The sequence below is a fragment of the Gopherus evgoodei genome, chromosome 18, assembly GCF_007399415.2.
Source record: "Gopherus evgoodei ecotype Sinaloan lineage chromosome 18, rGopEvg1_v1.p, whole genome shotgun sequence".
NCBI lineage: Eukaryota > Metazoa > Chordata > Testudines > Testudinidae > Gopherus > Gopherus evgoodei.
Genome location: NC_044339.1, coordinates 12102005 through 12117710, shown reverse-complemented (window position 1 = coordinate 12117710; position 15706 = coordinate 12102005). Strand labels below are relative to the sequence as shown.

Here is a 15706-nt window from a genome sequence, read left to right as displayed (position 1 = left end):
TGGCCTTACAGCACTGTTTAAAACCTATTTTAATGCTGTTTATGCCCATCTCATCTCCAAAATGTACCATGTTTATGTATCGGGGCGCAAGACCAGAGCTATATCAGGATGTCTGAAGATGGTTATGATATTGTCTGAGCCAATCGGCATAGGCAAGACCAAGTCACACTAGAATCTACTACATTTAAATGTCTTTCTTAAACACTCTCTAAAATGTGACTGGATTACTAGAGAGTGTTTAAGAAGGACATTTAAACATAGTAGATTTTATGGAATAGATTGTGCCTTAAACTTGGCTGTAGCTAAGCCGTTCTACCAACCACTGGTCAGGCAAAGTGTACTAGCAATAATTATGTTTAAACAGAATTGTTACTAGTATAGTGTCAACAGTAGTATGAAAAAGACTGTTAGTGCTGCTGCTTCAGAGTGGATTTGCAGGTAAGAGAAGGGAAAAAAAAAAAGGATGGAAATCCAAAGTGCTTTCATATAGTAGGGAGATGGAGAATAACCTTTCAGTAGTGCAAGTACAAAAATCATGATACGCATACGTTCCAGTTAAACAATCCTGCATGCATTGCTCCCATATTTATCTGTGGTGTCTTGAAGACCTTTTGGATAAATGGGTTGATACAGTAATTCTCTTTTCGTACTGTTCCATAGTGTGACTGAGAATTGGCTTCTTGTGTCCAATAATCTTTTCTTCTGAATGGCTAAGCCAATGTTTATATTATGCTATAGAGGTAATTCTGGCACTTGAAACTGTAGTAAAGAACAGAATTATCAGATACATAGATGAATACAGTATGTCGGGGAAGAGTCTAACTACATTTGAAAAGGGGAATCATGAGTCAACAGGCATGTGGACAAGTGTGATCTCTTGTACAGAAGCCTTTGACAAGATCTCACACCAAAGGCACTTAAGCCAAGTAAGCAGCCATGGGATAAGCGGGGGAAGATCCTCTCATGGATCAGTAACTGGTTAAAAGGTAGGAAACAAAGGGTAGGAATAAATAATCAGTTTCCACAGTGGAGATAGGTAAATAGCAGGGTCCCCCAAGGAGATCTGTACAGGGACCAGTTTTGTTCATCATATTCATAAATGATCTTGAAAAGGGGCAAATTGGGAAGTGACAAAGTTTGCAGATGATATAAAATTGCTAAAGACAGTTATCCCCAGTCAGCTCTGGACCTATGTCTACACAACGAGGAAGAACCTACAGTTGGCCTGTGCCAGCTGACTTGGGCCCACAGGGCTCCAGCTGCAGGGAAATTTCACTGTTGTGTAGATTTCTGGGCTCACCCTGGAGCCCAGGTATTGGGACCTTCCATCCTCACAGGGTCCTAGAGCCCAGGTTTTTCTTTCTTTAGACATACCCTGTGAAGAGTTACAAAAGGATTTCACAAAACTGGATGACTTGGCAATAAAATGGCAGATGAAATTCAGTGTTGTGTAGTACACATTGGAAAACATAATCCCAACAATACATACAAAATAATGGGGTCTAAATTAGCTGTTAACACTCAAAGAGATTTTGGCATTATTGCAGCTAATTCCATGAAACATCTGCTCAATGTGCAGCAGCAGTCAAAAGCTAACAGAATGTTAGGAACCATGAGGAAAAGGAATAGGAATATTTTCTGTCTTATTATCTATTTCCTTGTGACATCTGTCGTGATGATTCTAGCTCTAAACCACCCGCAGCCCATTTGCAGATGTGCAAAAATTATATATATTTGTTTTAATGCAGATAGGGAGATTTAGGCCTTTGTTCTGCAGACACTCAAATGGAACATTACACATGAGTATCCCCGTCGTAGTTTACAGGGCTGCTTGAGTGTCAAGTTCAGCACTTGCCTAAGTTTTTTTGGGACTGGAATCTTAAAGTGATTTTTTTTCTTGTAGAGGAATTAGTTTACAATAACAACATCCAGTCATTGACACAATGTGAAAGAAAACCCTAGGGGTGCTTTCCTCTCACATTAATTGTTCTCTATTTTATATAGTATAAATAGCATGATATAGGTCGGGGCTGAAAACCTTCGGCACGTGGCCTATCAGGGTAATCTGCTGACAGGCAGCGAGAAATATGTTTACATTGACCGCCCCCCACAGCTCCCAGTGGCTGCAGTTTGCCATTGGGGCTGTGGGAGGCAGTGCCTGCGGATGGTCAACCTAAACAAAATGTCTCGCGGCCTGCCAGTGGATTACCCTGATGGGCTGTGTGCCAAAGGTTGCCGACCCCTGATATAGGTTAAGAGTAGAGGATACTCTGAGTTACAGCTGATTTACAAGGTGTACGTTTAGGGGTCATTTGAACCACTGCCAAAATATGGCTACCTCTTGGGTGAAATGTTGTAACTTCCTAATGGTTGGAGCATTGTTACACTACAGAAAATTTGCTTGTAAGTGGGTATATAGGATATAAAATCTTTAGCTTTCATCACTCTGCAAAACAGATTTGGGGGAAAATGTGAGTTTCATTTCTTAAATATTTTTCTGTAGAGAGCCCAGTAAGAACAGTTTTTAGCTGTATGAGTGGATCCTGCTTTGTCTTGCTGTCATTGAAACACCTCAACTTCACTTTGTAAAGAGTAGGATTAAGAGATTCTATTCAAAGCCCTTTTAGTTTATTTAAAAAAAATAAATACAAAAAACTCCAAGGGTTTATTTTCTTTCCACCTTCTGTATTTGTGTGGTGACATCAGAGTCAAGGAAGAGATGCCTGCTTCAGAAGCTTTGTTTTCCCAGAGTTTTTCAAGTCTGATTTAATACCAGATGCTCTACTAGACTAGTTAAAATCAAGCAAGTATACAGCCAATATTCCTAACTTCAAGTACAAAAATGATACATGTCTACAAATAGGATTAACAGATTCAGTAGATCATAACCTTTACAGAGAGATGTTAGAAGGCGTATGTAGCGTAAAACATTCTAGTTATGTCATATATACATTCATAAGCATATTCCATAAAGCCTTATGGGGGGGGGCACCATCACAGTGTGTATCAACATTGTGTAGGGAGCTATGAGATCATCATGGGGGGAGGTATAGCTCAGTGATTTCAGTACTGGCCTGCTAAACCCAGGGCTGTGAGTTCAATCCTTGAGGGGGCCATTTAGGGATTAGTCCTGCTTTGAGCAGGGGGCTGGACTAGATGATCTCTTGAGGTCCCTTCCAACCCTAATAATCTATGATTCTGTGAATTTGATCTGTTCATCTTCTTTCTCTATTGAGGAAGGTTTGGCAAGCCATTAAGTGACTGTAGTAACATGGTATAAGTCACTTGACACAAATCTTTTCTTGCACTCTTTCATATGTTTGGCAACTTTTGGGCATTATGGGCAAAAGTGAGAAATGGTGCAGTTGATTGAAAACCGATTTAGTGCTAGAGAATTGGTTCTTGGTAATATTTAACTTTCTGGGTTCTTCATTACTTTTTTTTAGTTTTCTGGTTCTAAAAATTCTGTAGATATTATTTTCCCTTTGTCTGTCTATTCCCTATGTATCAAGCCAATCAGCTTGTGGGGTACTAAATGTTAGAAATTTATAAAGAACACTAGCAACCTGTCACATGTTGCAAGCAAACACACTTCTTTACTTGTGTTATTAATAACACATTGAGAGAGAATTTAAAAAAATCAATTAACCTGTCAGTTTATGCTCATTTACTCCTCCTAGACTCAGGATGCTAGTCTCTTCATTTACTTTCTGTATTTCTGTTTGGCTGAAAAATGTTATTTATACAGTCTTCATGTTTGGGTTTCAAACACTGTGGGGTAATGATCTTTTGATTAAAGATAACTATTTTCACTAGAAAAATGTTTTAAATACAAATATTTCTGTTGATCTTAGATGTTATGAAATTTGGGCAACATTTATGTTAAGGTCTGGTTAACAGAAGAACATATTTTATTCCATCAAATGCTAAAATAGAAGAAAGGAATTGTTGTGTGTGCTCACATTGCTATGCAATAGAAAGTGAAACCTGTCTTAAATGACTACTCAAGAGAACACAAATTGGGTTGGCCAGTAGAGATGGTCTTCGGAGATATTAAAAATGTACTGGAAACGCTAGGAGTGTTTTAGATTGGTCACATAAGATGGGGGGATTGCTTATTGGAGGTGATCTTTAATGCAGGTTTCCCTTTATATCAAGGGTCATACATTACATTATTGTTTTTGGTGATGCCTTTTGGCAGAGGTTGATATGCATACTGCTTGGAAGGACCATTGGTGCAATGTTTGTGAAAATCTGTGTGTGTACTTTATCTACTTTTTTATTTCCTTTATACAGATCCGTCGAAGGCGCCTTGCTCGGCTTGCAGGTGGACCATCTTCCCAGCCCACCACTCCCCTTACCTCTCCACAAAGAGAGAACCCACCTGGACCACCTGTAATAGTGCCAGCCCCAGGTCCATCCCACAATTTTGGCCTGAATGTCCATAGTATGACCCCAGCTACCTCTCCAATTGGCGCATCAGGTGGGCTACAACTTAATCGTTGAAGAATGATTTTGTGGTGGTGGTTGTGGTTATTCTATTGAAGATTTTAAACCTAGGATATGAGTGCTACATGTTGTTTCTGGTATAATTTGAAAGGAGTTGAGGAAATGGACACTTTTTGATGTTGCATATATTTAATTATTTTTGGTTAACTATATACAGTTGTTTAGGTGAATGTATTAACATATTTTAAATTACTTAAATTTTCTGTCGGCAACCAGTAAAGGAGAGAGCTCTTCTGTATAATTTTTTTTGGAGGGAGTTTTTATGGAGGGAGAATTGTAAATGCCTCTAAAACAAAGTTTACTCAGTTAAAACATGGTGTCAAGTGAAGTATATAATTACATCTTCTGAGTATTCTGAACAAGAAACAGGGTTTTTTTCCCATCTGTCTTTTAGATTATTTAAGATTTTAACTAATTTTTTTTATTGATTTGGTTTCTAGCTGGACTTCAACACTCAGTCCCAAAGTCCAATTTAGTTTCAGATCTTGCATTACTAGTGTTTGGTGCATTTGAGTGATGCCTGTGGTGTCTCTATGTATTGTTTATAGGAGTGAAGTGTGTGAAGTCAATAAAGAAAGGGAAAAACAGTTTCCTAACACTTCTGGAGGGTAAAGGTAGAATCCCCTTCAGTTACTACTCTTGTGAATCTAGGAGTCAGAAGGCTTGGAAAATGTCTGAGCCAGACTAATTTATTTATTTATTTTTAAATGAGCAGGTGAGAATGGGAAGAGGGATGTTCTCTTGTTGAGACAGAGTTAGTTATGCAATATTTACATATAATCTGGATTTTGATCTAAACTTGGCATACTTGCCAAATATTATGAACTTCATCTGTAATCACAAATTATATTTCATGTCTATAGTTTTATGAAATTAGAGGCACTGAACTGAATTTTTTTTTTTTTTTAATTTTCAGTATTTCAAAGGTGGTGGTTTGCTGTTTTTAGCAAACTACTACTGAAAGATCAGGGAGATGTTAAATAGTTGGGGGTAATGAAAAATATTTTTCTGTACCTGTGCAGATCAAACTAGCGCATAACTTATTTGCATTGTGAGCCTTTGTCTAATGTATTGGATTTATGGTTATGTCCTTTGGAACATGCATTTAGTAAAGTCAACCTAGAAGGCTGGAAACCTCCTCCTTTTATTACATATAATCCTGTCTCAGGACTGGTTAGAACTCTGACTCCTTGTTATAGTGCTGACTTGTCATAATGAATTGTTTCTTACCTGTTCTTTCTACCTCCCATTTCTCTGCATTTCAGTCATGACAGAGAGTCATTTTTAAAAGCATTTCCAGAGAAAAGCTAATTGCGGTTACAATTTAAAAGAGTACACTGGTCTTGTGATTAAAAAAAAATGACACTGAAGCAAAGGTGATTTAAAAACAAAACAAAACAAAAAGCCCACCTGATAACCCAGTATGTAACTCAGTAGGTATGGTGTAGAGTCCACATAGTTTGTGCGATGGTTCTTGGGATACCCAGGAGGACTAAGAGTCACCTTATTACCTCTTGCCTCTAGCACAAGAGAGACTTGTTTGTGTTTAACTGGGTACTGGCTCCTTGACATGACCAACCTCTGTTAGCCAGCCAAATAATCTACTCTGGGCTATTCCAGCCCTTGCCTTGCAGGTTAACAATAGATATGACCCAGTCCCTGAGTTCTTTTTAAGTGTTTCCCTGTAGTGTCCAGTACTTTATTCACTGAACGCTCACAGAAATACGAGGTCTGCGGTCCCTAAAGGAGAAGTGTACACAGCAACTTGCCTGATTCAACTCAGGATCAGCACCTAGCTTCACACCACAGTGCTGAGATACATTTATAGTGAAAACCATGTTTACTATCAAAGATTCAAGAGACAGTGAGTAAGGATAATGGAAACAAAGGAGTTAAATATCAAATCACCATAATCTTCCTAGAGACTAATCTTAATTTACCAAGATAACTTTTTAGACAGGAGGTTATGTCACCCAAAGTCTTTTGCAGTGTCTTCCACCAAGGTAGGCAGAGATCCCATTTTAATGCGCTGTCCTTTTTATTTCCTAGGTGAAGAATAAAGGTACACCTACTTTCTAGATATGTCTTGCTTTCTCTTTGTATCTCACAAAGTTCATTGTCTGTACCCAGAGTCAGGATCACCAGCCATGTGATCTCAGTATGATGCCTCCTTGTTGATTTCACACACGCTCCCCCTCCCTCCCCTTAACTTTCTGTGTAAATGATTCCCCATTGTGTTAGTTTACAATGTTAAATTTGTATGCCAGAGAGACAGGTGAATAAATATCTCGTCTGCCTTTGTATCAAGGCAGAGTTACAGACTTTAAAACATATTTTCAGTATACGTACATAACTCCTTACATAGTATCTGTACCTAGATTTCTCAATTATATTAATGACCAGTGTGACCCTGGCTTTCATTTAAGAACTCAAGTGACATTCTTTGGTGAACCAGAATATACATACCAGAATCAGGATATTCTTGTAGCCCTCTTACCACATGGCATTGAGAGATTCATGGGTCACAGTATACCTAGAGAGGTCAGTCTGGCAAATTGATTAGTCTGTTCTAGACACCCATCCCTAGTGATGCATGAGCTGTTGGTTTGTCATGGCCAGAAGCATAAAATCACTAGTTAAAAGTACAGTGTCCACTTTCCATAATACTGATTACTGAAACAATGTTCAATTTTTTTTTTCCAGACCAGAATGAGGGGGTTAGATAGACCAGAAGATTGATGGTGGTTAGTGAGAGTGGTGTTGCTCAATGCTGAGCATCCACTGTACGCACTTCACATCAGCAAAGATGCATTTAAAGCTCTACAGTTTGCAGGAATCCCGTAGCAGTGCTACACTAAAATGACTGCAGAGGATTTGAATTCATTTAGATAGACATTTATCTAATCTACTCTTATATCAGGGATGGTCTAGAGAGTATTTGGTCCTGCCCTGAGGGCAGGGGACTGGACTCGATGACCTCTCGAGGTCCCTTCCAGTCCTAGTCTATGAAGAGAGCAGCTCCAGCAAAATAATGTCCTTGTAAGCGTCCTTGTTCGAGGAATTGCATACAGTGGCGAGGTCAGAGCACAGGCTCCATTTGGTGGAAAAGACTCTTAATACTTTGTCCCTATTTGGGAAGCATATTTAGAGATCCTGGAAATAATAAATAAAATAAGGGAGTGAGATATATACAACGTATGTGTTCAGTGCACGTCAATATGTATTTACAGTGTTTCCATTTGCACTTTTATTTTCAAGAGAGGCTGAGTTTTGAAGGTCAAATGTTTCATGGAGTACTTGTTCCAGCACAATGCAGGTGTGAGTGTCGTGCAAATTATCTCAAGATAGAAAGTGATAGGCAGGACAGAGTTTAGGGGCCCCTGATCCCATATTGAGTATTGCACTGTGGCCACCAAGATGCTTTTGTCTAATAGCAGGAGCAGGGCCCTGGGAGGCATGTAGAGCTTTGCATCCCGTGAGCATGATGGAGGATCGTGCTTATCACCTCAGTTTTTTGCTCACAGGTGTGCTCTCTCTTCCCCTGCATTGTCTGTAGGTAATGGAGTAGGTGCACTGGTGCCATTTGGTCTTGTCTACGTTAAGGACATTTGCACTGAAGTCACTAAATGGATGTTGTTTGCACAGGCACTGGACTGAAATAAAGCAGAGGTTACACCAGGACACCTTAAACCAGTCACGTAGTAACGTAAACTGCACTAATGTAAGGCTTGCTTTAAACTCGTGCAGCAGATGTACATAAAGTATTAGCATTGGGGTAACTATATCAATGTAGTTACGCTGTTACCAATCTCCTTAATGTAAATGAGGCCTCATGCTTGCTTCTACTTAGTGTTGAGGGGTATACATGATGTTTATGCTTCCTTGAGCTTGCATTTAGCCATCATTTGTGCTGGATTGCAACAGATTTGTGCCTTTTGCAAGGACTTGCAGGATCAAGGCTGTAGCATGCATTCCATAATCGCTCTGCTTTCAGTAGGATTTATTTTTTCTCATCAATAAAATTGAATAATTTGTGAATATCTAATATTGACCAGTGGGCATTTCAGCAAAATCTAAGTTGTTTTACAGGATCGCAGATCCCATTTTTCCTCCTCATTTCTAGAGAATGCTTAATTGGCTGAGAATGCTGTTAGAAATGACATGCTAATTGTCAGCTTCAGCCCTACATAGATTGTTAACCCACATTTACCACATTCCTTTGTTTTTGTTCACAGCTGTTAGTTACCATGTAAATTGTGACAGGTGTGAGTTACATATTCCTTCTGTGTTTTCATAGCACTCTACAGAGCACACTTGTCTCTTCAGCCACAGAACTGGGATGTTTTGTTAATCTTAGTTTAATCTTAGTTTAACTGTATTTCTGGTATACACGCTAATTAATAATACTTTGCATGTCTGTTATGCCAGTCATCTAATGATCTCAGAATACACTTCAGACATAAAACCTGTCTGAGGAAGTTAAGTATTATATTTGTTTGCATTTTGCACACAGGGAAGTGGAGTCAGGAATAGTCTTGGCTTCTGGTGCTATGCTCTGGCAATTGGGCTGCATTCCTACCCCACTTAAATCAGAGGTTAAAGACTCATACTCTATTCGTTGAGATGGAGGTTTGGTTTTTCCCCTTCTCAAGAGAGCGTGGTTATCACCCCCTCTTCTATGAACTCTTCTTTTCTTTAAGGCCCCATTTCGAGACCGCAGTCTGCCAGCTAAGCAGGGTTTGGGGACACTGCCTGATCAGGCTTGGCAGGTGATAGTTTGAAAATCATACTCATTAAAACAAAGTGATTGTCCTGTTCCTTCTTAGCTTGTCTTATTTTACTTTGTAATTTTTAAAAATATTAGTTTGCGTTGGGATTACCCTGTAAGTGGATGGAATCCAAAATGGTGGTTGATCCTACAGAACAGTGGATGTTCCAGCTGCACCTTGCTGCATGGATCTGCCATACTTTTCAGAAGAGAACAGTTAGAGCTCTATTTGCCTCCTGCAAATCTGAACCTACTGGTGCTTCTGTTAATACCTAGCATTTACATGGCACTTTAAATCGTCAAAAAGCTGCACAGATGTTAATTAATTAATGTCGAGAAGGTATAAATGAAATGACATGTGGCTTTTAGCATATACAGTGGAATAATAAAAAAATGCACAAAAATATAGTGTCTATAAAATTCTGCCCACACACAGATTTTGCCCGAAAGCTTCTCCTTTCCTCCTGAAATGGGGAGGATTGGCTGGGTTCACTCTAATTATTTCTCTACATTTTTTTTTTTAACAGAAGAGTTGATTACCACTGAAAATTAGATGCCTTTCAAGCCACCTAACTTGGGGAACTGGGAGACTGACATAGTTTAGCAGTAAGAGCGAATAAACATCTCCACTAGCATCCATAAATAAATTAGAAGACTTAAAAAACTGAGCTCTGCAATATGCATTTCAAATACGGAACTTAATCATCTGAAGAAAGTGTGTAAAAATTCCAGCTATACATTAACATTAGTAAATCTATTTTTGATGTAGAAGATGGCTTTGAGAGTAACCAGTTGGTGAACTTAACTGTCAGCTGATGTCTCTTCATCTGCCCCTAGCATGGCGAAGCTTTAAGGAGTGCATACTAATTTAGTATTGCTCCATCCCCATCAAGTTAATGGGCCATCAGTGCACTTTGTCAATAGTTGAGTTCTTTTTGGACTCTAAATCTGTACTTGTTATCAGAAGTGTTATGAGAACGAAGACCCCAGAAAACCCATAGAAAAAGCTAACACATGTTTTGAAGTGGTGTTATGGAGGCATAACTGTAACTCTGTGACCCTTTTCAGAATATGCCCTATTTTTGGCTACCTGTTTCAATGTATAGATTTACTGTGTATATCGGAATCATGTTAAGATACAATAGTATCCCCTCAAATTCTGAGAGATTGGACCATGCTGTATTATAACACGATTCCCCCAACACAGTACTACTCGTGTGTGTAGGTGTGGAGCTCATTTATTGACACCTTCTCTGCATTGCAGCTGAAACTTTTCTAACAATAACAATATGGTTGTTTCTAGTGTAGTCTCTGACCAAGTTGATTAGGGAATTTTTTCTGACAATTTAGCCTAATTATGCCACAGTGCATATTGTCTCCCATACCATGGATTTAAAAATACAAAAACCCTTTTCCATATTGGCCAAAGAAACTGCAAGAAACAAGGACGTCTGATAACTTCTCACTTAAACTAGGTTTATACCAGTGTAACTCCATTGAAGTCAGTGGAATTACTCCAGATGTACACTCATATGTAGAAAGAGAATCTGTCCCAGCCCCATTTAAATAGCTATTGCTAACACGATTTGTTATAAAGTGTGGCTACAACTAGAAGTTGGTTTTTTAAAGCGTTGAGAAGGTGTTTTGCTTACTTTAGTCTTCATTTTGACCAAATGAAGCAAAATGTTTTTTTCAAATTGTATTCTTCTGCAGACTGGCCTTACTTGTTCTGTTTAGATTTCCTCATGAAGTTGAAATTTGTGTCAAGGCTTCGAAATAGTTTGTGAAGAAACTGCTGAAACAAACCACTTGCAGAAAAAAATGTCATAATCCTGGATCTGTTCTACTTCACTATCCACGTTAACTTGAAAATGTGATATTGCCATAAGCATGGGAGAAGGTACTGCAGATTTTAGTTGTAATGCTGGAACAGATCCAGTGCTAGAATTTAAAAATAGATTATCAATCTGTTTTTACGCTTTTTACCTGCAACCTAATACTATTTGGGGAATATCTTGTAAATAACAGATGGAAAACCCTACAGGAGTGGAATTCACTGCTGCTTTTATATTAAACGAGCAGGCTAATAATACCTTTTTCTTTGCTTGGTCTTCAGAGAGCCCAGTTATCCGCACACAAGTATAATACCACAGAACTGCTACAGTAACCATTTATAATTTAATAATTTATTACTAGGCAAGACTTAATCTAACATCCCTCTCCCTGACCCAGTATCACCAGGCAGAAATTTTAGGAGTGTGCTGAACCTCTATATGGATGTCAGTAGCGCTCATTCTGCTTTCAGTAGTTTGAATCCAAGGTTTATTCTGCATTAATATGAATTTTGTATGTGTATTTCTCCCTACACCCTTGAATGCTGATGGGCATGCCTTCACATCAGAGAGAACCTGGCTGATCGGCACCCAGGTTTGCCTAGCCATGTTGCATAGCTGCACTTCAATTATTTTATCCTTACTGGTGCTGCGCTCATCTATCTGAATATCTAGGATATCGGGGGCATATCCCGTGGTTCTTTGTGCTTTAGTAAGTTGAGCCACACTGATTCTTTCTCACTGAATTGTGGGAGGACTTGTTTGCCCTTCTTGGCACATGGAGGGAATCATGGGAAAACTATCAGTATTTGAATGATCTTAGTCTGCATCCTCACTGCAAAGTGGGCAGGATACTACCCAAGTGAAAGCCTTACTTGTGGTTTATACTACACTCCATAACTGGCCAGCTAGCGTGGGTTGAAAGCACCACTGAACTCGGGTCAGAAGTTTTAGTGTGTGGAGGAGAACCAGTTTATGGGCAACACTCAGGTCACAGCCAAGGTTAAACTCTGCAATGAAGACTATAACTTTTGTGTTCGTTTGAAGATAGATAAACAGATGAGGTTGGGATGACATGGCAGTCTTTCTACAGCATATAGTACTGTCTTACATGTGATCAGAGTTTGATAGTAAGCTTAGTTCCTTGCTTGGGAAGGTGGACTGGAGTTGCACTGGTGGGACCCAGAAGTAGCCGTTCCAGCCTGCCTCAGACAGGAGAGTTTGGTCACTGCAGACGGGAGGCCTGGCGAGGGAAATTCCTTTTTTCTTCTGACCCAACCCACAAAAGCAAAAATGGATTTGCATATAAACTGCTTTTGGTGCAAATTATTAGCTTGTGTGTGCGCGTCTGTGAGGGTGATCTGTCCTCATGAGGGATGTGGGTCAGACGGATGGACACACAGTGGTACCTATACATATCTAATAATATATCTATAAATGACTCCATGAACTTTAAAACTTGGCAACAATTTGCTGTGAGGCACTTCTTCTGATTTAGTCAGTCACTTTCTACAGCCTGAGGCTTGTTTTTGTTTCATCTATTAACAGCATATACATTATTTATTTATTTGCTTTAGGATTAATTTTTAAAAACTGGCTGACCTCACAAAGCTGTTGGGAAATTGCATCAAAGCCCCAGTATGGATTACCTTGCTCTCACATTGATCACTTCAGGCATTTGCATTCAGTGCAATTTTTTGGAGGGAGAGGGATGGGAGAAGGATGTTATTGAGCTGGATAAGTGTATTTGACATATCCACATTTCTTACCTGAGCATGTTGGAAAAGAAGGAAAAATTCCTGTAGCCCTCTTTTTGAGCTCTGGTGTAAATCACTGCCAACATGTAAATCTTGCTACTATGTAAACCTTGGTACAGTTAAAACATAGAATTACTACAGCTCCATATGTCACTCAGATGCACAGAGAACAAAGAGTTTATTTAAAATCAAACAGTGCTTTTCTTAGAGGGAATCCTGAGCATCTCACAGACGTGAATTAAGATTCCATTCTCTTGTTCATGCTGCAGGTAAGCATTCTTACATCTACTTCTACAGACAGGGAAGAGGAAGTACAGACAGACAAACTTGCTTGAGGCCATAGAGTAATTCAGTGGCAACAATATTTGTAATGCATTACCTGGAATCCTTAATAGCTGGATTAAGAAATGATTACAAAAACGACATGGCCCTCACTGGATAATTGTGGTGGCTTTCCATCTCTGCAGCACTAATCTGGTTGTTGCTTTTCTTTAGGAGTAGCCCACCGAAGCCAGAGCAGCGAAGGAGTGAGTTCTCTCAGCAGTTCCCCATCTAACAGCCTTGAAACACAATCTCAGTCTCTCTCCCGGTCCCAGAGCATGGATATTGATAGTGTCTCCTGTGAGAAAAGGTAAAGAACGCTGCTTATACTACCAGGCAGGTACTGCACTACAGGCCATCTAAATATGTACAAAGAAAATACACTCTTTATCTTCCACTCCCAGCTGTTAAAGGTCAAGTTTAAAATGTATTATTTCCTACAGTTTATATTTTTCTTTGCCTGCTTAAGAAATTCAGTGTCATATTTCTTGTGTTTAAAGCAAACATAATATGAGAGGCAGACCCAAAAGACCCATTTACTGGCTAGTAACTTTTAATTGCCACATTTATGGATCTGGCTATTCCCGTGCATCCGTCCTATTTCCTGAGCAGTTTCCATTTAAGAGAACACTCCTTCAGTCAGCATCTTCATAAAGAACTGTCTTTGGGTTTCCAGCAGTTAATGGGCTCGTCTGTTCTTTTCTCTTACAGTATGTCCCAGGTGGATGTAGATTCAGGAATAGAGAACATGGAGGTCGATGAGAGTGATCGCAGAGAGAAAAGGAGCCTGACTGATAAGGTTGGCTAGTCCCAGAGTCTCTTTCATCAGGCCAGATGTAGAAACTCTGTATTGTGACCTTTAGTTCTTGCATTTTATTAGTGAGCTTACTTGGATTATGCAACCTAATGTTTAAATTTAAAGCACGACTGTTTTGTTGTTTAATGTAATGCATGCTACTGTTTCATAAAGTATTAGATTTGTTTTACAAAGACTTTGGCTTAGACTCAATCTACTGTCTTTTACTTGTATTAGTGAGGCAGATGGACTAATAGATGATGGTACTAATAGATGGTACAGGCTTTGCTCTCCTTAATTTTTCCGTGCAGATGTCTTGCTTTCCCATTTACCTCTAGAAGTTTTAAATCAGACTTAGAGAAACGTCCCTAATCACAATCAATCTTTGGTAGGCCCCTCAAAGGATGTGGAACAATAGTCAGATTGGTGGAAGAGCAATATACAGTATTTCTCTTAATCTGTCTTCCATTGGATCATTCAGCTTTTGTCACATAGATGTTTTTGAGGGGAAGTACCCAGCCTTCAGGCTTCATCTGACTACTCGCCCTTCCCCAAATTCCCTGGTCAAACCTAAAAAAGACAGAACTCATGAGATAATGAACTTTTGTAGCAAGCAACTGGATGGTCTCAGAGTGTTTTCTGCACAATAGCTTCAGCAATCCAGTTGATAGACTCTGGAAAAATGCTCTCAAGAGACCTCGGGAGGGAGATTATACCTTGCAATAAAATTAGTTTTACCCTCTAAATCTGATTTTTCTGTAATGAGATTAGATCAAAGCAAACACTTGTTATGGGAAACAAATGATATAATTTTGAAGACCATGTTCTCCTTTGTAAAGCACTTTCAGATCTCCTAATGAAAAGCACTATATGAGTTAGGTATTATTATTATTATTTATTACAAAAAAGAGAAAGAAGAGTAGCTAGCTCTCCCACCCATCTAGACAAGGGTTGGGACCCTGAAGAGCAGAACAGGGGGGAACCAGACCCAAAGCTCAGATTCACTCCAAAGTTATCATTTGACTCTGGGTCCGATGCTAGAAATGCAGCCTCAGTGGGGGCGTGGAGAGGCTTCCACCACCATTTTTGCAGTGCTCCTTCTAAGCCCTTGTTTACCTCTGCACTTTCAGTAATAAGATCTGTTGGTGAAAGTCTGGCTTTGAGCCATGTTGCGATAACCCTGATGCACAACTTATTTTTCAGAGCCGTCGCTGGTTGCAGGCCAGGTAGTCAAACAGCTTCCATTGTGCTGCTGTGAAATAAGTAGCTTCAAATCAAGGGCGGCTTGAATGGGGGGCTCAGTGGAGAGTACGAAGAAGCGTTGCAAACTTGGCTTGATTCCTCTTTAGCCTTCTGACTTACTCTGACTGAATGAGTTGGAAAGGAGGCACCGCAAACCCAATTTATAAGTAGGAAATTTCCTTGCCTTCCTTCTGCATGGAAAATGTGGGCATTATTTTAGAATATCTTCGATATTTTGATATCAGTATTGGAGCCTTTTTGTTTGCATGAAAAGGAAGCAGAAGAGTTTGGGGTTTAGTTCCGTATAGGTTCTTGTGTTGTGTGAATAGAAATAGTATCACTTTAATTTTACATGCCTTACGGTTGTTAACTGAATTCACACTAAGTTATCGTATCCTGCCCAGGCTTCTAGGTTATTTGAGGTCCGTAGTCCTGTGTATTGTTTCTTGACTGCAGAGGAGGAATGGAAAAATGGGAAACA

General features: G+C 39.4%; 1 protein-coding gene across 4 annotated transcripts in view; it reads left to right on the top strand.

The window, feature by feature from the left end:
- The window catches only part of UBE4B (ubiquitination factor E4B), a 62777-nt gene that overhangs the window by 7153 nt on the left and 39918 nt on the right, over positions 1–15706 (top strand). For all 4 annotated transcript variants that reach the window (XM_030537329.1, XM_030537330.1, XM_030537331.1 and 1 more), the window contains exons 2-4: positions 4297–4483; positions 13362–13497; positions 13899–13986. In XM_030537329.1, coding sequence (XP_030393189.1) covers positions 4297–4483; positions 13362–13497; positions 13899–13986 — 411 coding nt within the window. The remainder of the gene's footprint in view (positions 1–4296; positions 4484–13361; positions 13498–13898; positions 13987–15706) is intronic.